General features: G+C 46.5%; 3 protein-coding genes across 3 annotated transcripts in view; all 3 read right to left on the reverse strand.

Annotated features, from left to right (window-relative positions):
- Nucleotides 1–3,138, reverse strand: part of masp1 (MBL associated serine protease 1) — a 28,577-nt gene extending 25,439 nt beyond the window's left edge. Inside the window, exons 1-2 of the mRNA XM_030066549.1 lie at nucleotides 3,104–3,138; nucleotides 942–1,164 (exon numbers count right to left, since the gene is read on the reverse strand). Coding sequence (XP_029922409.1) covers nucleotides 942–1,164; nucleotides 3,104–3,111 — 231 coding nt within the window. The 5' untranslated portion in view covers nucleotides 3,112–3,138. The remainder of the gene's footprint in view (nucleotides 1–941; nucleotides 1,165–3,103) is intronic.
- Nucleotides 1–20,000, reverse strand: part of LOC115369788 (NACHT, LRR and PYD domains-containing protein 12-like) — a 322,926-nt gene that overhangs the window by 109,418 nt on the left and 193,508 nt on the right. The gene's annotated exons all lie outside the window — the stretch shown is intronic.
- dvl3b (dishevelled segment polarity protein 3b) overlaps nucleotides 7,298–20,000 on the reverse strand; it is a 24,300-nt gene continuing 11,597 nt past the window's right edge. Inside the window, exons 6-15 of the mRNA XM_030066593.1 lie at nucleotides 19,478–19,571; nucleotides 16,901–16,970; nucleotides 15,123–15,262; nucleotides 14,956–15,032; nucleotides 13,646–13,713; nucleotides 12,371–12,451; nucleotides 11,740–11,874; nucleotides 11,149–11,316; nucleotides 9,363–9,626; nucleotides 7,298–8,428 (exon numbers count right to left, since the gene is read on the reverse strand). Coding sequence (XP_029922453.1) covers nucleotides 8,070–8,428; nucleotides 9,363–9,626; nucleotides 11,149–11,316; nucleotides 11,740–11,874; nucleotides 12,371–12,451; nucleotides 13,646–13,713; nucleotides 14,956–15,032; nucleotides 15,123–15,262; nucleotides 16,901–16,970; nucleotides 19,478–19,571 — 1,456 coding nt within the window. The 3' untranslated portion in view covers nucleotides 7,298–8,069. The remainder of the gene's footprint in view (nucleotides 8,429–9,362; nucleotides 9,627–11,148; nucleotides 11,317–11,739; nucleotides 11,875–12,370; nucleotides 12,452–13,645; nucleotides 13,714–14,955; nucleotides 15,033–15,122; nucleotides 15,263–16,900; nucleotides 16,971–19,477; nucleotides 19,572–20,000) is intronic.

Raw genomic sequence — 20,000 nt, forward strand, 5'->3', positions numbered from 1 at the left:
TCGGGGTAAGGAGGAGGTCGAGGTAAGGAGGTGGTTGAGGTAAGGAGGAGGTTGCGGTAAGGAGGAGGTCGGGGTAAAGAGGAGGTCGGGGTAAAGAGGTGGTCAGGGTAAGGAGGAGGTCGCGGTAAGGAGGTGGTCAGGGTAAGGAGGAGGTCGGGGTAAAGAGGTGGTCGAGATACGGAGGTCGGGGTAAGGAGGAGGTCACAGTAAGGAGGAGGTCGGGGTAAGGAGGAGGTCACAGTAAGGAGGTGGTCGAGATAAGGAGGTCGGGGTAAGGAGGAGGTCGGGGTAAGGAGGAGGTCGGGGTAAGGAGGTGGTCGAGATAAGGAGGTCGGGGTAAGGAGGAGGTCGGGGTAAGGAGGAGGTCGGGGTAAGGAGGTGGTCGGGGTAAGGAGGTGGTCGGGGTAAGGAGGTCGAGGTAAGGAGGTGGTCGGGGTATGGAGGAGGTCGGGGTAAGGAGGAGGTCGGGGTAAGGAGGAGGTCGGGGTAAAGAGGTGGTCGAGATAAGGAGGTCGGGGTAAGGAGGAGGTCGCGGTAAGGAGGAGGTCACAGTAAGGAGGAGGTCGGGGTAAGGAGGAGGTCGGAGTAAGGAGGAGGTCCGGGTAAGGAGGTGGTCGGGGTAAGGAGGTCGGGGTAAGGAGGAGGTCGCAGTAAGGAGGTGGCCGGGGTAAGGAGGTCGGGGTAAGGAGGATGTCGCAGTAAGGAGGTCGGGGTAAGGAGGAGGTCGCAGTAAGGAGGTGGACGGGGTAAGGAGGTCGGGGTGAGGAGGAGGTCGCAGTAAGGAGGTGGTTGGGGTAAGGAGGAGGTCGGGGTAAAGAGGTGGTCGAGATAAGGAGGTCAAGGTAAGGAGGTGGACGGGGTAAGGAGGTCGGGGTAAGGAGGAGGTCGCAGTAAGGAGGTGGACGGGGTAAGGAGGTACCCATGATCCCTTGCGGTCTTACCTTGACGTAGTCGTACTCACAGAGGTAGGAGGGCTCCAGCTCGAAGTGGCTGAAGTAGAGTTGGACCTGGAAGCCGTCGGGCACGCTGATGTTCCAGCGCAGCTCCGTCTCTCTCGGGTACGGCTCCGGGAAGTTTGGCGACTGCAGGCTCCCGTACATGGCGTTCAGAGAGATCAGCTGGGCGTCGACCGCAGCAAGGACCAATGAGAGGAGGAGGAAAATCCTGGAGGACGAAGAGCATTCATGAGCGGACTGCGGCCTCGTTCGGCCTGCAGGCAGATCAGGTCGGTTTATCGGGTCAGATCTTCAAGACAGACGGTCCACACTGATATCAGCAAGTGATCAGATCAGATGGGTGTGTCCAGACATCAGCAGCCTTTCTGCATGGGTTGCTACGGTAACGATGTAGGCGTGAGTAACTACGAATGCTGATGATGCAGCTTTCTATGACGGCATATTAGGGCCATTGTGGGGAAAAAAGAAATTATAGAGCCAGGGAGGGGGTAATAATCATGGCTGTGTTTTGGGCGTAACATGCAGTGAACCAATCAGAGGCCGTCTCCCGTCCCCTTTAACAGCCAGGTGTGTCCCACCTTGGTGGGCTGCTGTTCTAATGGAGGATTCTCCAGGTAAGAAGGAAGGAGACGGAGTGAAAGCTCCCGAGCAGATCAGGACTCCATCTGAGCTCCCTGAGGTGAAGCAGCGTCCCTGTGTGTGGGACAAGCAGAACGGACGCTCGCCGGCGCCCCCTATGGAGGCCACCATCACTGTCTGATGATGAGCTTCAGACAGCAGAGAGACCTGCAGCACTGACCTCAGAGCTGCTGTTTGCTGCTCAGTCACTTTCAGCTGAGCAGCAACACTGAGCCGCTTGGAAACTAGAAAAGAAGCTCGAGTCGGGTGGAAGAGAGGATCCCAACAGTAAGAAAGCTGACTTGAGCGTCCAGAGACTGAGACGCATCTGTATAAATCTGATGGGAATCACACTTTCTAAAATCAATATGGATTTGACACCACATGGATTTGGGCTGCAGCGCCCCCAGGAGGACGAGCTGCAGCTGATGGTGACCCCGGGTCGTGTTTTTTGCAGTGGGTGACTGGTACGCTGTCAGGAGAGCCTGGTGACTCCGGGTCAAAGACAATACAAGTTCATGACTCTGACAATAAAACGCCTCTCCATTTTACTTTTTTTTTTTTTTTTTTTTTTTTTTTTTACTTTTCACTGAAATGTGCAAAATGTTTTTTTTTTCCATCAGGATCAGCCGTCTGTTTTCAGATGCTAGTCAGTAAACTAATTATTTTCTGGGTGCATGTGTCTATACAGACAGGCCAGGAACACACAGGACTATAGATTATATTGTATTACATGATCATAGTGTAACAACAGTTGGTTTTTTCCTCCTTTGTTTCTATTATTGTAATTTTTCTGCTTTCATGGATTTTAAACTTTTCATGTTTTCAGAGTATTTTATTTTCTTCCTGTGTCTCTGTGCCTCTGTAAAGCTCATTGAATTGCTTTGTGTACGAGAGGTGCTGTGCAAATTAACCCGCCTTGCCTGTAAACAGTGTCCTGTATGCATGTTTATGTTACTACAGGATTTCACCACATCAGTGAATCAGGATTTGGCTTCAGCTGGACGATAATTATCAAAGTTTTCATCACATTTTGCAGATCATCCGCGTTTCTTTTCTATCGAGTCACTCGCGGACATTAAACTCACTCAGCGGCTGCCTTATTGTTCTTATGCAAAGCATTTTTTAAAAAAAGGGATTTAATGCATCAAACCCCCACAGAGGAGCCAGCAGAGCCCAGTGTGGAGTGTCCTCTCATTGTGCGTGAAGGAAACGTCCCGCACAATCCCGCAATAACCTCAAAACCGAGCAAACTTTCTGCAGAAACATCCCGGCAGCGGTGTGAGCTTGACACACCGACACACACACACCGACACACACACACACACACACACACACACACACACACACACACACACACACACACACACACACACAGCCTGAAGTCAGTGCCGAGCCGCACAGACACAAAGCAGCAGTGCTTAGGGTTAGATATTATAGGAATATTATAGGAGTATCACAGAGAAACCACAGGACTAAACCCGCAGTTTGTTTTTCTGTTATTTGTGTTGCAGAAGCGGCTCACTCACCTCATCATGAAGTTCACTGATCAGCTGGACTCTCTCTCTCTCTCTCTCTCTCTCTCTCTCTCTCTCTCTCTCTCAATGGATTTTTTGACTTCCTGTCGACGTTTTTCAAAATAAAAGCTGCATTATTGAATACGTTTTTTTTTTTTTTTTTTTTGCGTCAGACTAGTTTTGTGCAAATTATTCTCCGGTTTCCAAAATTCGCCGACCACAAATAAATGACAAAATTCGTCTTCACAAACTTGAAACTTCCATCTCAAAACCGCGGGATCCTCAGTCTGAACACACACACACACACACACACACACAGATGGAGACATAATACGTGTTAACATTTTCAGATTTTTTACTGTAGTGCGATAAACTCAAACTGAGTGTAAAAGTAAATGCACTGTAAAAAATCAATCAATCAATCAGTCAATCAATCACTAAATGAAGGGGTTTGTGTCTAGAGTTTTTCACAATAAAGCTCACCACGTGTGGATCAAGTGTGAAAGCTGAGACTCAGTGTCTAAAGGAGTGTTGAGTTATCATGTGTGAGCCATCGAGAAAAACTGTAAAATTATTTTTAATACATTAATAAATAAAAATTTTCAATAAAAATTTATTTTTGATTTCTTAAAAATTGTATTTTATATTTAGCAAAGGCTTGAAATTGCATATCAGAATATAGACTAGACTAACGGGACCGGCACGACAGGGAGGAAACGTCTCCAGTCATTTTGGCTGCAGGTTTATTGTCGGTGATAAAAAGGGAAAGTGGCAGTTTCCCTGCTTTGTAACTAATATAACAGCCCGGGGAAAAGGTTTAGGGAAACTGTTTTTCTTCTCCAGACAGTTTGGGCATGCCCATTCAAAACTGCATTAGACCTTAAAGCCTTTTTAAACAGGCACACGAGGACATGCGTTTGCAAAATACATATTTTTCAGCAAAATTGTGTTTCTGGCTCCACATTTAGCAACCTTTCAGTTTATTTTGGTTTGTTTGTTTGTTTGTTTGTTTGTTTGTTTCAGGACAGACACACAGGCTGACTTGACTTGAATTGTTAAAGTTTGTGTTAAATAGTTTTTCCTGCTGATGAGCAGCCGAACTCTTCAACACACCGCCAGTGAACTCCAGCATGAAACTGTCCATTCATACTGGGACAATACTGGAGTTATGTTGCCACCTAGTGGTGACTCTGTGCTGCGCACTCTCTGTCTGTGTGTGTGACTGCAGGGCCGAGACGTCTCTCTCTCCTCACATGAAACTGAATATTTTTTTTCCTTTATTTCTTTATAGAGAGAGACAGGACAGGCAGGGGAGAGAGACGGGCCCGAGGTCGGATTCAAACCCAGGATGCTGCGGTCAGGACTCAGCCTCGACAGGTGGGACGCGCTCTACCAGGTGAGCCACCGGGACATTCGCAGTGCCTGTCCACAGACACTGGACAGCGTGTCAGCATGGGGTCTTGATGAGCTCCCGGCTGATTTCTTTCCTGTGTGTTGTTCTAACAATTTACTTTAAAGGTCAAAGCGTCTGTTCCAGTAACTGTGAACGTTTCCATGCGCGCGGTGATGTCACTGCTGTTTACACGTCCCAGTATTGTGGGAGATTTGTCTCACAGCACACAACATATATTAGACATTAGTTTTTATTTTTTTATCAAGCAGTTTTCTCCTTTAAACTCAGAGTAAAGACAGACAGCGAAGTCGTGGTCAGACAATAAAACTATGTTCATAAATTAAACCAGTTTCTCTTTTTCTGATAGAGCCTTAAACTGACCTGCTCACTTTATCCAGCTTCACTTAATAACCAAATATCTCAAATATTTTATGAATATACATAATATATAAACACAAACTGCATCCTAGAGGACCAGATCAGATTTACACACATCAAACAGTAGAATGCAACGTACATACACAGAAATATGGATAGAAATGATAAAAAAAAAAAAAAAAAAAAAAAAAATGATAAGAAATAATGAACCGTTAGATTGGAAGGCATAAAACGGCTGGACCAATCAGTGTCCTTTCAGGAACGGTGGGCGTGGCTCAGGTGATGCCGACGGTCACTGAGCTGGAAATGGAGCAGGTACATTTTCCTCTCAAAAACAGTCTCAAAAATCAGATTTGGACTTTGTGGCCTGAGGGTGGCAGTGCAGGAAGGACCTCAGGGTCGCCAAGCCGGGCAGGGCTCATCCTCTGGGGAAGAAGCTGCTCATCCGTTTTGATGGCCATCAGCCCAGGAGTTTGAGATATGTTGTTTTGGAGTAAAGTGCTGAAGGAGTGGGACCAACACAGCTATCCTTAAGCCTCGCCAAAAAAAAAAAAAACCCAAATTTACCAGAAGGCGGTCCTGCTAATGACGGCTGATTAATGCCGCTGTGTGTGGGGGGGGTCTGTTTTATTTTTTCTTCTCATAAATGTATAACTTTATAATCTCAGAATTTTCATATTTTTCCTCATAAATTTGTGAGTTTTTCTTGTAAAGTTACAGCTGTAATCTCAGAGTTTTTTCTCCCAGTATTATCACCTGTGAGCCCTGGCTCCCTGCAGCGGTGCTGATCTGTATGAAATATGAACTGAACTCTGAGAACATGACAGTCTATCAGCTGGTCCTGGTGTCCACATGCATTCAAATAAAAACTGAGTCAGTTCAAATTAAATGGACAGAAAGCAAACAAAGTGGAGGGGATCACAACAGACTCACAGTTACGCTGCCATTTGTCTCTGACTTGTTTGCATTTTACAGACTTACAGATTTAAAAAAAAAAAAAAAAAAAAAAAAAAAAAAACATTAGTCTCTGAGAGATGTGAATGTAGTTTTCCCAATTCCTTCAAAATAATTCATGAGATTTGGACAAAAATTATTTCTCACACATTTTCTACAGCCTGAAACCCCTCAGGCTGATGGCTAACAGCTGGGTGGTTAGCGCCCCATGCTGAGCTGTGATTCTCCTCCTAAAACTTTAGTTTTAGTCTTGAGCAAAGATCAGACACACAAACAGACATGCTAGCTGCTAGCCAGCAGCAGCTAGCATGTCTGTAGTGGTAAATTCATCCCAGAACAGCCACGTGTTTAACGTGCTGCACTGTTAGCCTTTAGCTGTTTGTTAGCAAGAAGCTGCAGCAGAACTGACCCAGAAAGCAAAAATGCATTGAATCAACATTGAGATATGGTCATGGCTTAAGATTGAATCAACGTTGATGTCAGACGTTGAAAATAACATTGAAAGCGCTCGTTATGATCAACATTGAAATAATGTTGAATTTTTAATCAGTCTCAACATTAATTCAATATTTATTCAACTACATTATGTTCAACATTGAAATAATGTAGAATAGTCAATCAATCCGAACATTGAATCAATATTGATTCATCTATAAATGCATTGAAATTACATTGATTCTACATTGCAACAATGTTATTATTAAAGGACCATTACATCACTTTTCAACCTTCATCTGTAGGTTTTAAATGCGCCTCATTCAAGCCCAAAACAATCACTTTACTCTTCATTCATTCATTCATCCATCTTCTAAACCGCTTATCCTCACTAGGGTCGCAGGGCGGGAGGGTTGCTGGAGCCTATCCCAGCGCTCATAGGGTGAAGGCAGTGAAACACCCTGTACAGGTTGCCAGTCCATCGCAGGGCAGACAGACAGACAGACACTGACATTCACACACACAGTCACACCTAGGGGCAATTTAGCTTCTCCAATTCACCTGACCTGCATGTCTTTGGACGGTGGGAGGAAACCCACGCAGACACGGGGACAACATGCAAACTCCACACAGAAAGGACCTTGGGTGGGAATCGAACCCAGGACCTTCTCACTGTGAGGCGACAGTGCTAACCACTGCACCACCGTGCCGCCCCACTTTACTCTTTTGGGTCTCCTGCAGTCTCAGGAGAGAGCAGGTCTCGCGAGCTTCCCACGGCACGCCTACCCCTGCGGGGGTGGGGGGCGGGGGCACAGATGCACAGCATACCATACATTGAAACCATGTCTATTTAATGTTGACATTTCAACATTGAAAAACCAGCATCTATACAATGCTGATTCAACAACATTTTTTCAAATGTTGAAATGGCAGCTGTAATTAAACATTGAATCAACATAGATTTATCAACCTCAACCAAAAATAACCAATTTGACCAAAATTCAACGTTGAATCACTGTATTTTGCTATCTGGGGATGGATCCAGTCTGACAAAAACATCCAAGTTTTAAACACCAGCTTTCAATCACACACTGACAGGATGACCATGTGGGAACAACAGGGATTTTCCCCGCAGATGAAATCTGCTGGATCCATAATCCCAGATGTGGACAGAGATAGTCAACACAGCTCTGATCCAGGGTGCTAGCTCATGTAGCTGCCTGCTGTTAGCCTCGCCCCGCTAACGCCCTGCCCCGGGCGACGTGACATCACAGACAGTAAAGACTAAAGTCTGCTTGGGACTCAGGGAAGACTTTTCTAAACACTAACCCTAATCCTAATCCCATTAATCCTAACCCTAACCCTAACCCAGGGAGGATCTGATCAAAGACATTTTTCAGTTTTCACTAGCAGGGTGTTAGCGGGGCTAGGCTAACAACAAGACCTCTGACCTCTGAAGCCTGAAACTGTTGGAAATATAAAATATACCAGTTCAAGCAGCTGGAAACAAGTTCACATGTATTTTAGCCAACCCACCCCCACCTTCTTTCTCTCTCTCTCTCTCTCTCTCTCTCTCTCTCTCTCTCTCACACACACAGTGACGTCTTACACACTTTTGGCATGACAAGCTTGATATATTAAACTTACTAAGAAATAATTCGGTATGAATCTTTTATCCTTTTAGCAGAAAACTGTACAAAGCAGTCCTTTTGGAAACCTGGACCGTTAGTTGTTGTTGTTGTTGTTGTTGTTGTTGTTGTTGTTGTTGTTTGTTACTCCCACCATCACCTGACCTGCAGTGACATCATCGCCACAGGGTCACATGACATCCACAAAGAACTCGCTGGGGTTTCCCATGGCCAGGCGGAAAGACTGGCGGGAGGCGGTGATTTCGGGCGGGACAGAGGAAAGGTCGCGACCTTCGGGCGGGGAGGCTGGCAGCGGGGCGGAGTCACTGTTACCATGGAGACCAGAGGAGGGGCACTGAGCGCTGTCGTCACCCGGAAGCTCCGCGGCCTCCGCTTGTTCGCTGCTCGTCACATTCACTTCCTGTTTAGTGGACTCTGATTCGCCTCCTGCTGACTTGGATTCGCCTCCTGCTCCTCCTCCGGCTCCTCCTCCGGCTCCTCCCACCTCCTTCTGACCGCCGCTCTGGTTTGATCCACTGCTGTGACTTCCTGTTAAAGAGGTCAGAGAGGCAAGTTAAAACCATTTGAGAAAAAAAAAAAAAACGTGGGTATTCTCTGAGATTAAAAAGGTAAGTTTACAAGATAAAACTGACAAATTCATGCTGCTGAGGTTAGCTGGCGGCAGCAGACACCTCGGAGATACAGTCTTCAACCGCTGCGTGTTTTTTGGTTATTTTTATTTGGTTTAACGTTTGTTAGCTTGGTGAATTCATTAATCTCTACTCATTTGAATCAGATGAAAAGGCCTGTTTATTTTGGGGAACGTTTGATTGGGATTATTGATTTTGTTAATGACACGGTAGTCAGCCAAACAGTTTATAGCCAAACCCAACAACTTTCAGTGTCATCCAAACCCCTGGACCACACTGAACCATCGGGGATCATCAAACCATGAGTAACGAATACAGAACGTTGATCATGTCATGGCGTCTGTGGGCGGCTATTCCCACTGAACTTAGAAGCCTCAATGGATGAATTCTCAACTATGATACAAATTTCACAAGTGCCTCTGTAGGGACTTCCTGTTTCAGAGCTGTTCAATTTCCCTTGGACCAATGAATGATGATAAAGCACTGTGACGCCATCACGGCACCACTGGTGGCTTTGGTCCAACTCTGGAGGCGCTCGGTCTCGGGCGCAGCTCAGCCTAAAACTGTGCCCTCAGAAACAAGTTTTTCACGTGGCGCAAACACATATGCAGTCAATGCAAAGACGTGAATTCACACCGGGTGATGCAAATGACGTGAATTTCCGTGTTGCACATTTTCAACTTGAGCGACTGTATTTGTGTGAGTCTGCAATGCGATGATTCAGCTCACATTTGGTCTGAACACAGCGTAAATCTGCATAAATCTGCATAAATCTGCATAAATCTTAACATAAATGTCAGTGTGGTAAAGAAAAGAGGAAGAGATGCTGTCACCGTCACTGTGCTGGCTTCCTCCTCCTCCTCCTCCTCCTCCTGCTCCTCCCCAGCCGGGGAGCTGGTGGAGGACATGGGGGGAGCTGTATGGGTGGGGGATGGGGTACTGGTAGGGGAAGGCTGGGGGCCACTGGGGGCCCGAGGCTGCAGGATGGGACAGAGCAGCCAGCGAGTCCTGGTCTGAGCCGCCTCCTCCTCCTCCTCCTCCTCCTCCTCCTCCTCCTCCTCCTACTTCATGATCCAGCAGCGACAGGATGGCCATGTCTGAAAGCAGCACACAGGTGGAGTTACTAAAGACAGAATGAGCATGAACAAACCAATCCTCTCCATCCACTAGAAGTGTGTGTTGGTGTGTGTGTCTGCAGAGACCCTGCCCTCTACCTGGATTTTCTTGTTTTGCCAAACTCAGGACTCTTGTGGGCATCAGTCTCTGGGCAGCAGGTGAGGAGCTCTGTTATTGGACATTTTGTGTGTACCTGTAAGTGCTGTATTTTCTTTCCTGACTGTGTGTGTGCAGTTGGGTTAGCCTTTTGTTTTCTGTGTCTTTTGATTAGGTGAGGTCAGTTTAGGTTGGTTATATAAGGTTTTTTTTGTTTGTTGGTTTGTTGATGGTGATTCTTGGGAACTGAGAAGAATGGAGTCTCTTTTGTTCATGTTGTCCCAGGGTGTCCTCTAGGCCGGGTCGTAACAAACTCCCAGCCAACCACAGCACAGCACGGTGCCAGATCAATAGCAACACATTTGATAGAGCGCTACGAAAATTGCAGACACAGAAACAAGGAAATGTGCCGAAGAGAAACAGTGAGCGGACGAAGCTCGTTCCTCGCTCTGCATCTGGGGTTGGCTTTCACCTGCTGGCGAGCTCTGAGGGAGAGGAGGAGGATGAAGAGCGATGTGATGCTGGCCTGGGAGCTGTTGGACAGGAAGGTGCTGGCGAACCAAATACTTTTGCGTAGGACAGTGACGGCTTTCATTCTGTCATCATCCTAGGAAAGGAAAACTGGCTGCCAGCGGTTCGCTTAGCCACGGCGGAGGAGGCAACTTTGAATTACTCAATCTGCCTTTAATTATTTGGGCTTGAGCTTTTTAACAAAAACAGATTGTTTTCAAATTTTCATGGCAAAAATAAATCTGCTGATATTTGGAAAATTACTTTGACTGACACTGACACTGTTGTAGTGTTCCAGTCCCGGATCTGATGAGCCCTGAATCGTCTCACACATGAGGGCCCGAATGTGGGACTGGATCAACTCAGACCTCCTCAGCTCCACGTCATTCCAGTCTCAAAGGCTTTGCACACCAAGTCCACATTTTTGGTACAAAATTGTCACACGTTCAAAAATAAATACCACCTCACGTTGTGTCGGTCACGTTTACATACTAACTCCGACCCTTTCGTCTGTCATCAAAGTTTTTGGAACAGGTTGAAAACAGGTGAAACAGCTGAAAGCAAATGAAATGAGCCCATTCTGTTTCTGTTTTGATCAGCTGGTTCCACTTTTCCCTCGGCGCAGTTTAGATTTGGCCTGTTAAGCTCCTCGCTGCTCTTTAGACCCTCTCAGTATTGGATGGAACCGATCATGTCTTTTTGTCTTGTATCATGAATTTTGGAGAATATAATAATAAAACACATGGGAGTCAGCACTTGTGCGAGGTTTTTGTGCATAATGATTGTTATTATCACATGACTGACTGAAAAAACACATACGAAAAACATGGACTTGGTGTGAAACGGCCTTTACTCTACACTTGTTGTCTGACTCCTGTACAGTGCAGGTCCACTCACTTCCACAGAGGTCTCCAAACACGTAGTAGCACTGCTCGGAGAAGGTGATCTTGTTGACGGTGTGGCGGATGTATCCGGCCTTCAGCAGGTTGCTACTGTATTTCCGAGCTTCACGGCGGTCAGTGAAGCCCTCGACATGATGATAGAGCCAGTCAACCACGTCTGAACCTGTACAGATTGACAGACAGACAGACAGATAGAGACAGGCAGATAGGGAGAAGGACAGACAGGCAGAGAATGGCTAGATGCACATCTTCCTCAGCCTTCAAAGGTACAAATCAGCAAATTGGGACTTTCTTGACTGAAGGAACTGGGATTCTGAGTGGAATCCTGGTTCCCAAGTCGTGAAAACTGAAATGAGCAAAATAAAACAACGAATGGAGGACATGAATGAAGGTCAAGCCCACAGTACACTGCACATGTTAGGACATCCTCAGAGCTTAGCTTCAGGTGCAGTTAGGAACTCCAGCAGTCAGATGTCCAGCTAAACTTTAGAACTGACAGAGTTCTTCCTGAAGACCTGAAGCCTTTCAGCCTGGGGAGTGATGCAGTTTTGTCTCAGGATGTCCTAACATCAGAGCTGCTGCTTACCTATGAAGGCGTTGGGGATGGTGATCTTCAGCCACATCCTGTCCCGGACCTCCAGCCCTGACTCAGGATTGGCCATCGCCTTGGCAACAGCTGCCATGTCACTGTGGATGGTGAGGTGATGGTCTTCCTGCAAGCCTGAAAAGCGCATAGGGTGGCGTTGGATTGTTATCATGATCAGGAAAACGTAGCGATGCAGATGAAAACAAAACAGCAGATCACGTCCACCTCGACTCAGAGGGAAGTCACACTTACTTTAAGCCAGTGATTTTTGCCCAACAATTTTCAAATTTACTGCAAACGAATACTGGCCCTAAATATCAATTATCGGCATCCTTGACTAATAATAATCGTGCCACCGGATTTGGAAGAAGTTTGAGTTTACTGACCACATCTCATAGGATTTCTGGGTAAGGAAGTGCTCACATTTCAAACAGTTACACCTTGTTGCCAGTTGGGGTCGCCCCATCTCAAGTGCACTTTTAACACTAATCATGTTGCTTTATCTGTCCTGTGTGTGGTGCCAGCAGCCAATGAAGATCTGAATAAAGACTAAACAAGCAGATGTATGATTAATGGTTGACTTCCTGTAAATGACAGGATGTGGAGGTGAAAGGTCTCATGGGAGTCGTACCGTAGTGGGGGAGCAGCCCCCCCGTCATGGCTGCTGTGTGGGACACCCAGGCAGCAGGGTCGATGGGACGGACCGGCTCACCTGTTGGATGAGGAGGGGAACAGGTTACTCGGTTACTCATGTTTGCATGCTTGTGTGTTCATTTTGTGTGTCTGTAGCTCTTCTGCTCTAGTTTTTGCTGTATCCTGTTACAGTTTGTTACTGCAACAACAACAGATCAATAAAATTTCATCTTACAGTCCACAAACATTATTGGTGCTCGTACTGAGATCAGGTGTTTTGTAAAAGACAGTTACACAGTGCTTCACAAACCAAAAAGCATCATGAGAACAGACCAAACTAAAAGGAACCAGTAAAACAGAAACACAAGTCCAGGATGAAGATGTATGAAAAGGTGAGTCATCGGCAAGTAGAATAAGGAACAATGAGATCAGAAATATAACTTGGGGCAAGACCATGCAATGCCTTCTACATCATCGACAGAATCCTAATTTATTCTGAATTTAAAATTTCCCAGGAAGCCACTGGAGGGATGCACGAGCAGGGGTAAGCAGGAGCGGCTGAGGTAAGTTTAAAGGGAATTACAGTAATCTAAACAGGAGAAAACTAGACTGTCAATTAATAACCCAGATGCTTAGAAGATAAAATACTTCTAATTTCTGCAATATGGTCAAAGGTCACGTGTTGGTCAAAAGTCATCCCAAGGTTTTTAGCAGTAGTTTTTTTACGCTTAGGCTGATCAACTGCCTTGGCAATTTGATCAGGTCCAATCAAAAGAACATCTTTTTTCAGGGTTAGGTGGAGGAAATTTAGAGACATCCAATCTTTTGCTAATCACTGAGGGAAGACAGAGAATTTGTCAGAGAAATAGATCTGTGTGTCGTCAGCATAGCAGCGATACGACATGCCAGCAGAGGGCCGGTCCGACTGAGGAGGGTCGATACAAACATTAAAATATCTCTCAGCAAAATAAGGATATTCAAATATTCAATTCAAAGCTGTATCACACATGTCTGAGTATTCCTCCTACCCTGATCAGGATAACGTGGAAACTGAATGAATGAATGAATGAATGAATGATACAAAGATATATCACCAAGAAACAACTCCTGACAGTGTGTGGTTAAATGAAAATAAAAATGACTTTGACTTGTGCGTGTGTGGTTGTGTATGAGTGTGTGTGTGTGTGTGTGTGTGTGAGAGAGAGAGTGTGTGTGTGTGTGTGTGCATGTGTGTGTGTGTGTGTGTGTGTGTGTGTGTGTGTGTGTGTCTCACTCCTTGGCAGGGTGAAGCAGCCTCGTGGGTTTGGATCCCAACACTTTGCCACCGTCAATGTGACGGAGCTGCAGACAGACAGCAAGTAAGACAGCATCACACAGGCAGGCGTAGCAGTAGTAGTATTAGAAGTATTAGTAATAGTAGTAGTACCAGTGCCTGGTACTAGTACTAATAGTAGTAGTAGCAGCAGCAGTAATAGCAGCAGTAGTAGTAGTACAAGTAATAGAAGTGGCAGTAGTAGTGGTACTAGTAGCAGCAGTAGTAGTATAACTTCAACTCGTAGTAGTAGCAGTACCACTAATATTATCTGTAGTACTAGTAGTAATAGCAGTAGCAGTAGTAGTAGAAGTAATAGAAGTGGCAGTACACTGCAAAAAGTCAAAATCTTACCAAGATTATTTGTCTTATTTCAAGTAAAAATGTCTTATTTCTAGTCAAAATATCTCATTACATTTACACAAATAATCTTGGTAAGATTTTGACTTTTTGCAGTGTAGTAGTAGTAGTACTATTAGCAGCAGTAGTAGTATAACTTCTACTCGTAGTAGTAGAAGTACCACTAGTATTATCTGTAGTACTAGTAGTAATAGCAGTAGCAGTAGTAGTGATTGTGTCACACACTAAGTGCTCAACCCTCATGAAAAATACAGTTGCAAGGTACTTCACAAGAGTAGTAGGGGTAGTGGTAGAAGCAGTAGTAGTAATAGTAGTAGTAGCAGTAGTAGCTGTTGTAGTAGAAGCAGCAGTAGTCGTAGTAGTGGCAATAGTAGTAGTAGTAGTATTGGTAGTAGTAGTAGTAGTATTGGTGGTAGTAGTATTGGTAGTAGTAGTAGTAGTAGTAGTAGTGGTTGTATTGGTAGTAGTAGTAGTAGTATTGGTAGTAGTATTGGTAGTTGTAGTAGTAGAAGTAGTAGTAGTAGTGGTAGTAGTATTGGTAGTATTGGTAGTAGTAGTAGTATTGGTTGTAGTATTGGTAGTATTGGTAGTAGTATTGGTAGTAGTAGTAGTAGTAGTATTGGTAGTATTGGTAGTAGTAGTAGCAGTAGTATTGGTAGTAGTAGTGGTAGTACTGGTAGTAGTATTGGTAGTAGTAGTAGTAGTATTGGTAGTAGTATTGGTAGTAGTAGTAGTAGTAGTAGTAGTATTGGTAGTAGTATTGGTAGTAGTAGTAGTAGTAGTAGTAGTATTGGTAGTAGTAGTAGTAGTAGTAGTAGTAGTAGTAGTAGTGGTAGTAGTATTGGTAGTAGTAGTAGTAGTAGTGGTAGTAGTATTGGTAGTATTGGTAGTAGTAGTATTGGTACTCTCACCCTGGCTTGTGGACGATCTCTCTCAGTACTCGCACGGCGTCGTCATTACTCATGTTTTCAAAGTTGATGTCGTTCACCTGGACACACAGACAGGAAAAAAACACTGTCAATACTAATACTACTACTGCAAGTACTACTATTACTGCTAGTACTACTGCCAGTGCTACCTGCAGTAACATGTCTCCCGGCTCTATTCGTCCATCTGCTGCCACCGCTCCTCCCTTCATGATAGAGCCGATGTAAATCCCTCCGTCTCCTCTGTCATTACTCTGACCCACAATACTGATACCCAGGAAGTTATACCTCTCTGACAGACAGACAGGCAGAGAGACAGACAGGCAGACAGAGATAGACACAGACAGACAGGCACAGAGATGAACAGAGAGAGAGAGACAGGCAGGCAGACAGACAGACAGAAAAACAGTGTTAAGCACGACTGGCCCGGATGGGAAGAAGCCCAGAAACGTTAATCTCACAGGAACTGAAATACAGATTAAACAAATTAGGCCACTTTATATTTAATAAAATAAAAACAGACCAAGATCAGTGATGCTGGATCAGACTTAGCACACGTATTTAAATTAAAGTGAAAAACAAATTATTTTGCTGAGGACCCGCTGGAGGCCGAACAGACCGGGACGTCCTCTGAGGGACGGACAGAGGCGGAGACACAGCGACCTGGAAGCAGCCACTGCACAGGTACGCCGCTGCACAGGTACGCCACTGCACAGGTACGGCGCTGCACAGGTACGCCGCTGCCGCTGCACAGGTACGCCGCTGCACAGGTACGCCACTGCCGCTGCACAGGTACGCCGCTGCACAAGTACGCCGCTGCCGCTGCACAGGTACGCTGCTGCACAGGTACGCCACTGCACAGGTACGCCGCTGCCGCTGCACAGGTACGCCGCTAAGGTCTCTGCCAGCCGACCGGACAATTACGGTCGACGGCCTCGACTCTGCGTTCTGTCAGCAGGTGGGATTATTCAGGAAATCTGCTGTGCTGCTTTACGGCACAGAGCAGGAAGAGGGCGCTGTTCCTCCACAGCAAAGTGAGCCAAGGCTCTCAGAGTTTCTGGAAGCTTCTGGCAGATGGAGGGAAAGAGGGGAGGGGCAGCTAGCTTGGCAGTTACACTACAACATACGCCAGCTAGCATGCTAACATTATCCCACAACACACTGCAGCTAGCTTGCTAACATTAGCCTGCAGCAGCTAGCGTGCTAACTCTAGCCTGCAGAAGCTACCTTGCTAACATTAGCCTGCAGCAGCTAGCTTGCTAATCCTAACCCTACAACACACAGCAGCTAGCTTGCTAACATTAGCCTGCAGCAGCTAGCGTGCTAACTTTAGCCTACAACACACAGCAGCTAGCTTGCTAACATTAGCCTGCAGCAGCTAGCGTGCTAACTTTAGCCTACAGGTGTTTTCCGTGGTTCAGATCAGTGCCTCTCAAACTTTTTGTTTTGTTTCAAACAGAAATGGAGTGCTGGGTTGCAGGTTCTCTTGAACCCCGAGGCCGCCACATCTCAGTCTGTGCTTCAGGTTTTTTCTTATGAACTGGTTCTTCTGGGTCTGGCTAACCTTCCAGTTCAAGCTGTGGCCCCTGTAGTACCTCCACGTACCACCGGGGGTACGCGTAGCCCCTTTGGAAACATGTGGGGCCTGAACGCAGCCTCGTTTTGCTGAGGACCCCCCGGAGGCCCTTCAAGGACCCCTAGGGGGGCCCGGGGCCTCACTTTGAAAACCACTGACCCACGACACACAGCAGCGAGGCGTTCTTTGACAAAGAGCGTTAATTTGAAATGAACAGGTGCAGCGACGAGGTCGCAGTTTGACAACGGCCAATCAGAATCGGGTATTCGGTCGAGCCGTGTGATTGGCTGCCCGGCCCGACGTGAAGACGTGTTGAGGTGTGTCTGTTATTCTGCCCAGCCCGTCTGTACTCACCCATGTTTAGAGTGACAGTGATGATGTTGAGCGACATGGTGGAGTCAGTTACACTGCTGAAAGACAGAGACTGACAGACAGACAGGCAGGCAGACAGACAGGCAGAGAGGGAGGGAGACAGGAGGCAGAGAGCAGAATGAAGGACAGATCAGTGACAGAGTAACTACACACATATACAGATAGAAACACACACAACACCTGGCAGTCTGCATCCTGCTCTGCATGCAGCTTTAAACCTCCAGGTTCCTCTGCATGTCCAGAGGTTCCTCTGCAGAACGTTCCTCTGCTCTCCTCCCAGAGCGAGCAGTGGGCTTTCAGAGCTGCCACATCACTCCTCCTCCCTTTCCTCCATTCATTCCACTACGATATGAACATGAACTTTCAGAGCCTTCACACTTTCTTCACTCCAGTTTTCCATCAGCCCAATAAAGTCCTCCACATGAGTTTTCCTAAAAGCAGCAGCACTGTTGGCTTTTCAGGACTTTTTCACACTGAAACGCTCCCTCCTCCTCCTCCTCCTCCTCCTCCTCCTCCTCCTCCTCCTCCTCCTCCTCCGCCAGGGAAAATAGTCCCTAAGCGGGGAAACGTTTTGCTTTCCACAGCCAATCATCAGCTGTGTGGTTTCTGAACATTATGAGGCGGCTGCTTCAGCCACAAACTCACAGTCTGACTCTGAGCTGTGATTATTGATAAACGGTCCAGCCTTGGTCCACTTGGTCCAGCCTTATGGATCCCCCCCCCCCTCCCCTCCCCACCACCCCACCCTTGACCTTCATCTGCATGTGGTGCAACAGATGGGAGCCCTGATGGTGCTTCTATCATCTAAGCTGCTTATAACATCAGTAGTTATTGTGGGCCTGCTGGGAGCGGCCTGAGTGAAGGCCTTGTGTTGACCTCTGACCTGCTCAGCTCATCACCACAGGTCCATGACGGTTTGAAAACTACTGTTATTATCATTAGGATTATTAGTACTAGTGGTAATGCTATTATTGCTGTACAGTTGTCCCTTGCTATAACGCGGTTCACCTTTCGCGGCCTCGCAGTTTCGCGGATTTTTTTTAGTGCAATTTTGCATGCTTTTTTTTTTTTTTTTTTTTTTAACAGCGCATTGTGTTCTGCGTCCTGATTGGCTAAGGGAGAGCCCACGCATTGTGTTCTGCATCCTGATTGGCTAAGGGAGAGCCCGTGCATTGTGTTCTGCGTCCTGATTGGCTAAGGGACTGTAGACCATTGTCAGTCAGTCTCCTCCGTGCCGTGTCTCCTGCACAGTACAGAATGTGTTCATTCTATAATCCTGGACTTATTTTTCTACGAAGGTTTGAACTTTGAGAGTTTAAACAAGAGAGAAAAGTGAGAAAATGTTAATGCCTGTCTGAGAAAAGTGTATAAAGTGTGTCGTGAGGGGGTTTACAGCCTTAAAACATCTAGAATAATTGTAAAAAATAAAGCTGACTACTTCGCGGATTTCGCCTATTGCGGGTTATTTTTAGAACGTAACCCCCGCAATAAACGAGGGACCGCTGTACACCGTTTGCACCCCGGTGGTGGTCAAATCCAAGCATCCGGTCTCTCCAGGCTGCACTTACAGCTCCCCCTGCAGAGTGGGAGGATCCGGTTTGGTTCACATCGTTTAGTTCAGACCAACCCAGTCCTCAAGGCCCCCCCCCCCCGTGTCCTGCAGGTTGTTGTTTCAGCTCTGCTCCTGCACAGCTGACCCAGTTAAGGCCCATGCACCTTGACGCACAGCCTGTTCAGGTAGATCTGTTTCAGCCAATCAGCATGAAGCCCTTCACTGATCAGGTGTGAAAGAGCAGAGCTGAGACATGAACCTGCAGGACAGGGGGGTGAGGGTGAGGACTGAGGACGGGGCTGGGCACCGCTGCTTCAGACGGTCCAGATCTGATTGTGGTTGCGTTCAGGTTCTGTCTGTTCTCTGGTCTCCTGACGTTGAGGACGAGGCTGAGGGAGGACAAGCTCCTCAGGTTCAGGCCAGCGGTGATGGTCCACAGAGTTAACGGAACCGAATGGAGCCACAAGCTCTGATGTTCTGGGTTCTGATGGAGCGAGTCGTCCTGAACTCCCGAGGCTCCGGGTCTTTACTTTGAAGGACGGAGAGACGTTCTTTGTTCTAGTTGGCTTCAGGAAACCGTAGAATAAGGGAACCTGAAACCTAGGCTCAGGCTGAGGCTCAGATCAGGAAAGGCTGCTGAGAATGAATGTCGGCCAATACAGTGTGTGTGTGTGTGTGTGTGTGTGTGTGTGTGTGTGTGTGTGTGTGTGTGTTTGACTTCTTTTGGGTACACACACCAGACTTAACAGCTGGTAACTGGGGACGACTTGTCCAACTGGGGCCAAAAACCGTGACAACATCTGGAAAAAGCTGCTTTTTGCAGTCAGAGGTTAAAGTTAGGATTAGGTTAGTGTTAGGATTAGGATTAGGATTAGGTGTGTAGTCGTTATGGTTGGGGTTAGGGTAGGTCAGGAAATTCATGTCTGTGTCTATGTAATGTCCTTCAAAGTGGCATTCGGATATGTGTGTGTGTGTGTGTGTGTGTGTGTGTGTGTGTGTGTACATACCCTCTCCATGCGTGGGGCTTTCGGTTTCCGGTGGCGACGGCGCTGTCGTCTGACGAGGTGTGACGAGCTGCTCTGCTCTGTTGATTGGCTGAACCTGCCGTGACATCACAGAGGGAACAGGTTGTTTTTGTGTGCTAACATGCTAACATGCTAACACGCTAACACGCATGTAGCTGCTGCCCAGTGTCACCTGCTTTCTGTCCAGAGCCACAGCTGATTGGCTGACTGGCTGGGCTGCGGGGTTGCTAGGCAACAATGTGTCCACACACAGTCCTGCCTGAGTGCCGCTGAGCAACACACCGGACGACAGGAAACAAAAACTACAACTAAATCCAAAAATGTAACAAAAACCAATTTAAATCAGTGAAGTTAAGAAACTGTTCCCATGTGTCAGCTGGAAAAACTGTGAAAAAATAAAAGTAATTATGTAAAACATAAGAAGTAAAAAGATCATGATCCCAGCGAGAAATAGAAATTTTAAAACTGAAAAAAAAAAAAAAAAAATCTAAATATTAAACCTGTG

This window comes from Myripristis murdjan, chromosome 13, assembly GCF_902150065.1.
Source record: "Myripristis murdjan chromosome 13, fMyrMur1.1, whole genome shotgun sequence".
Classification (NCBI taxonomy): domain Eukaryota; kingdom Metazoa; phylum Chordata; class Actinopteri; order Holocentriformes; family Holocentridae; genus Myripristis; species Myripristis murdjan.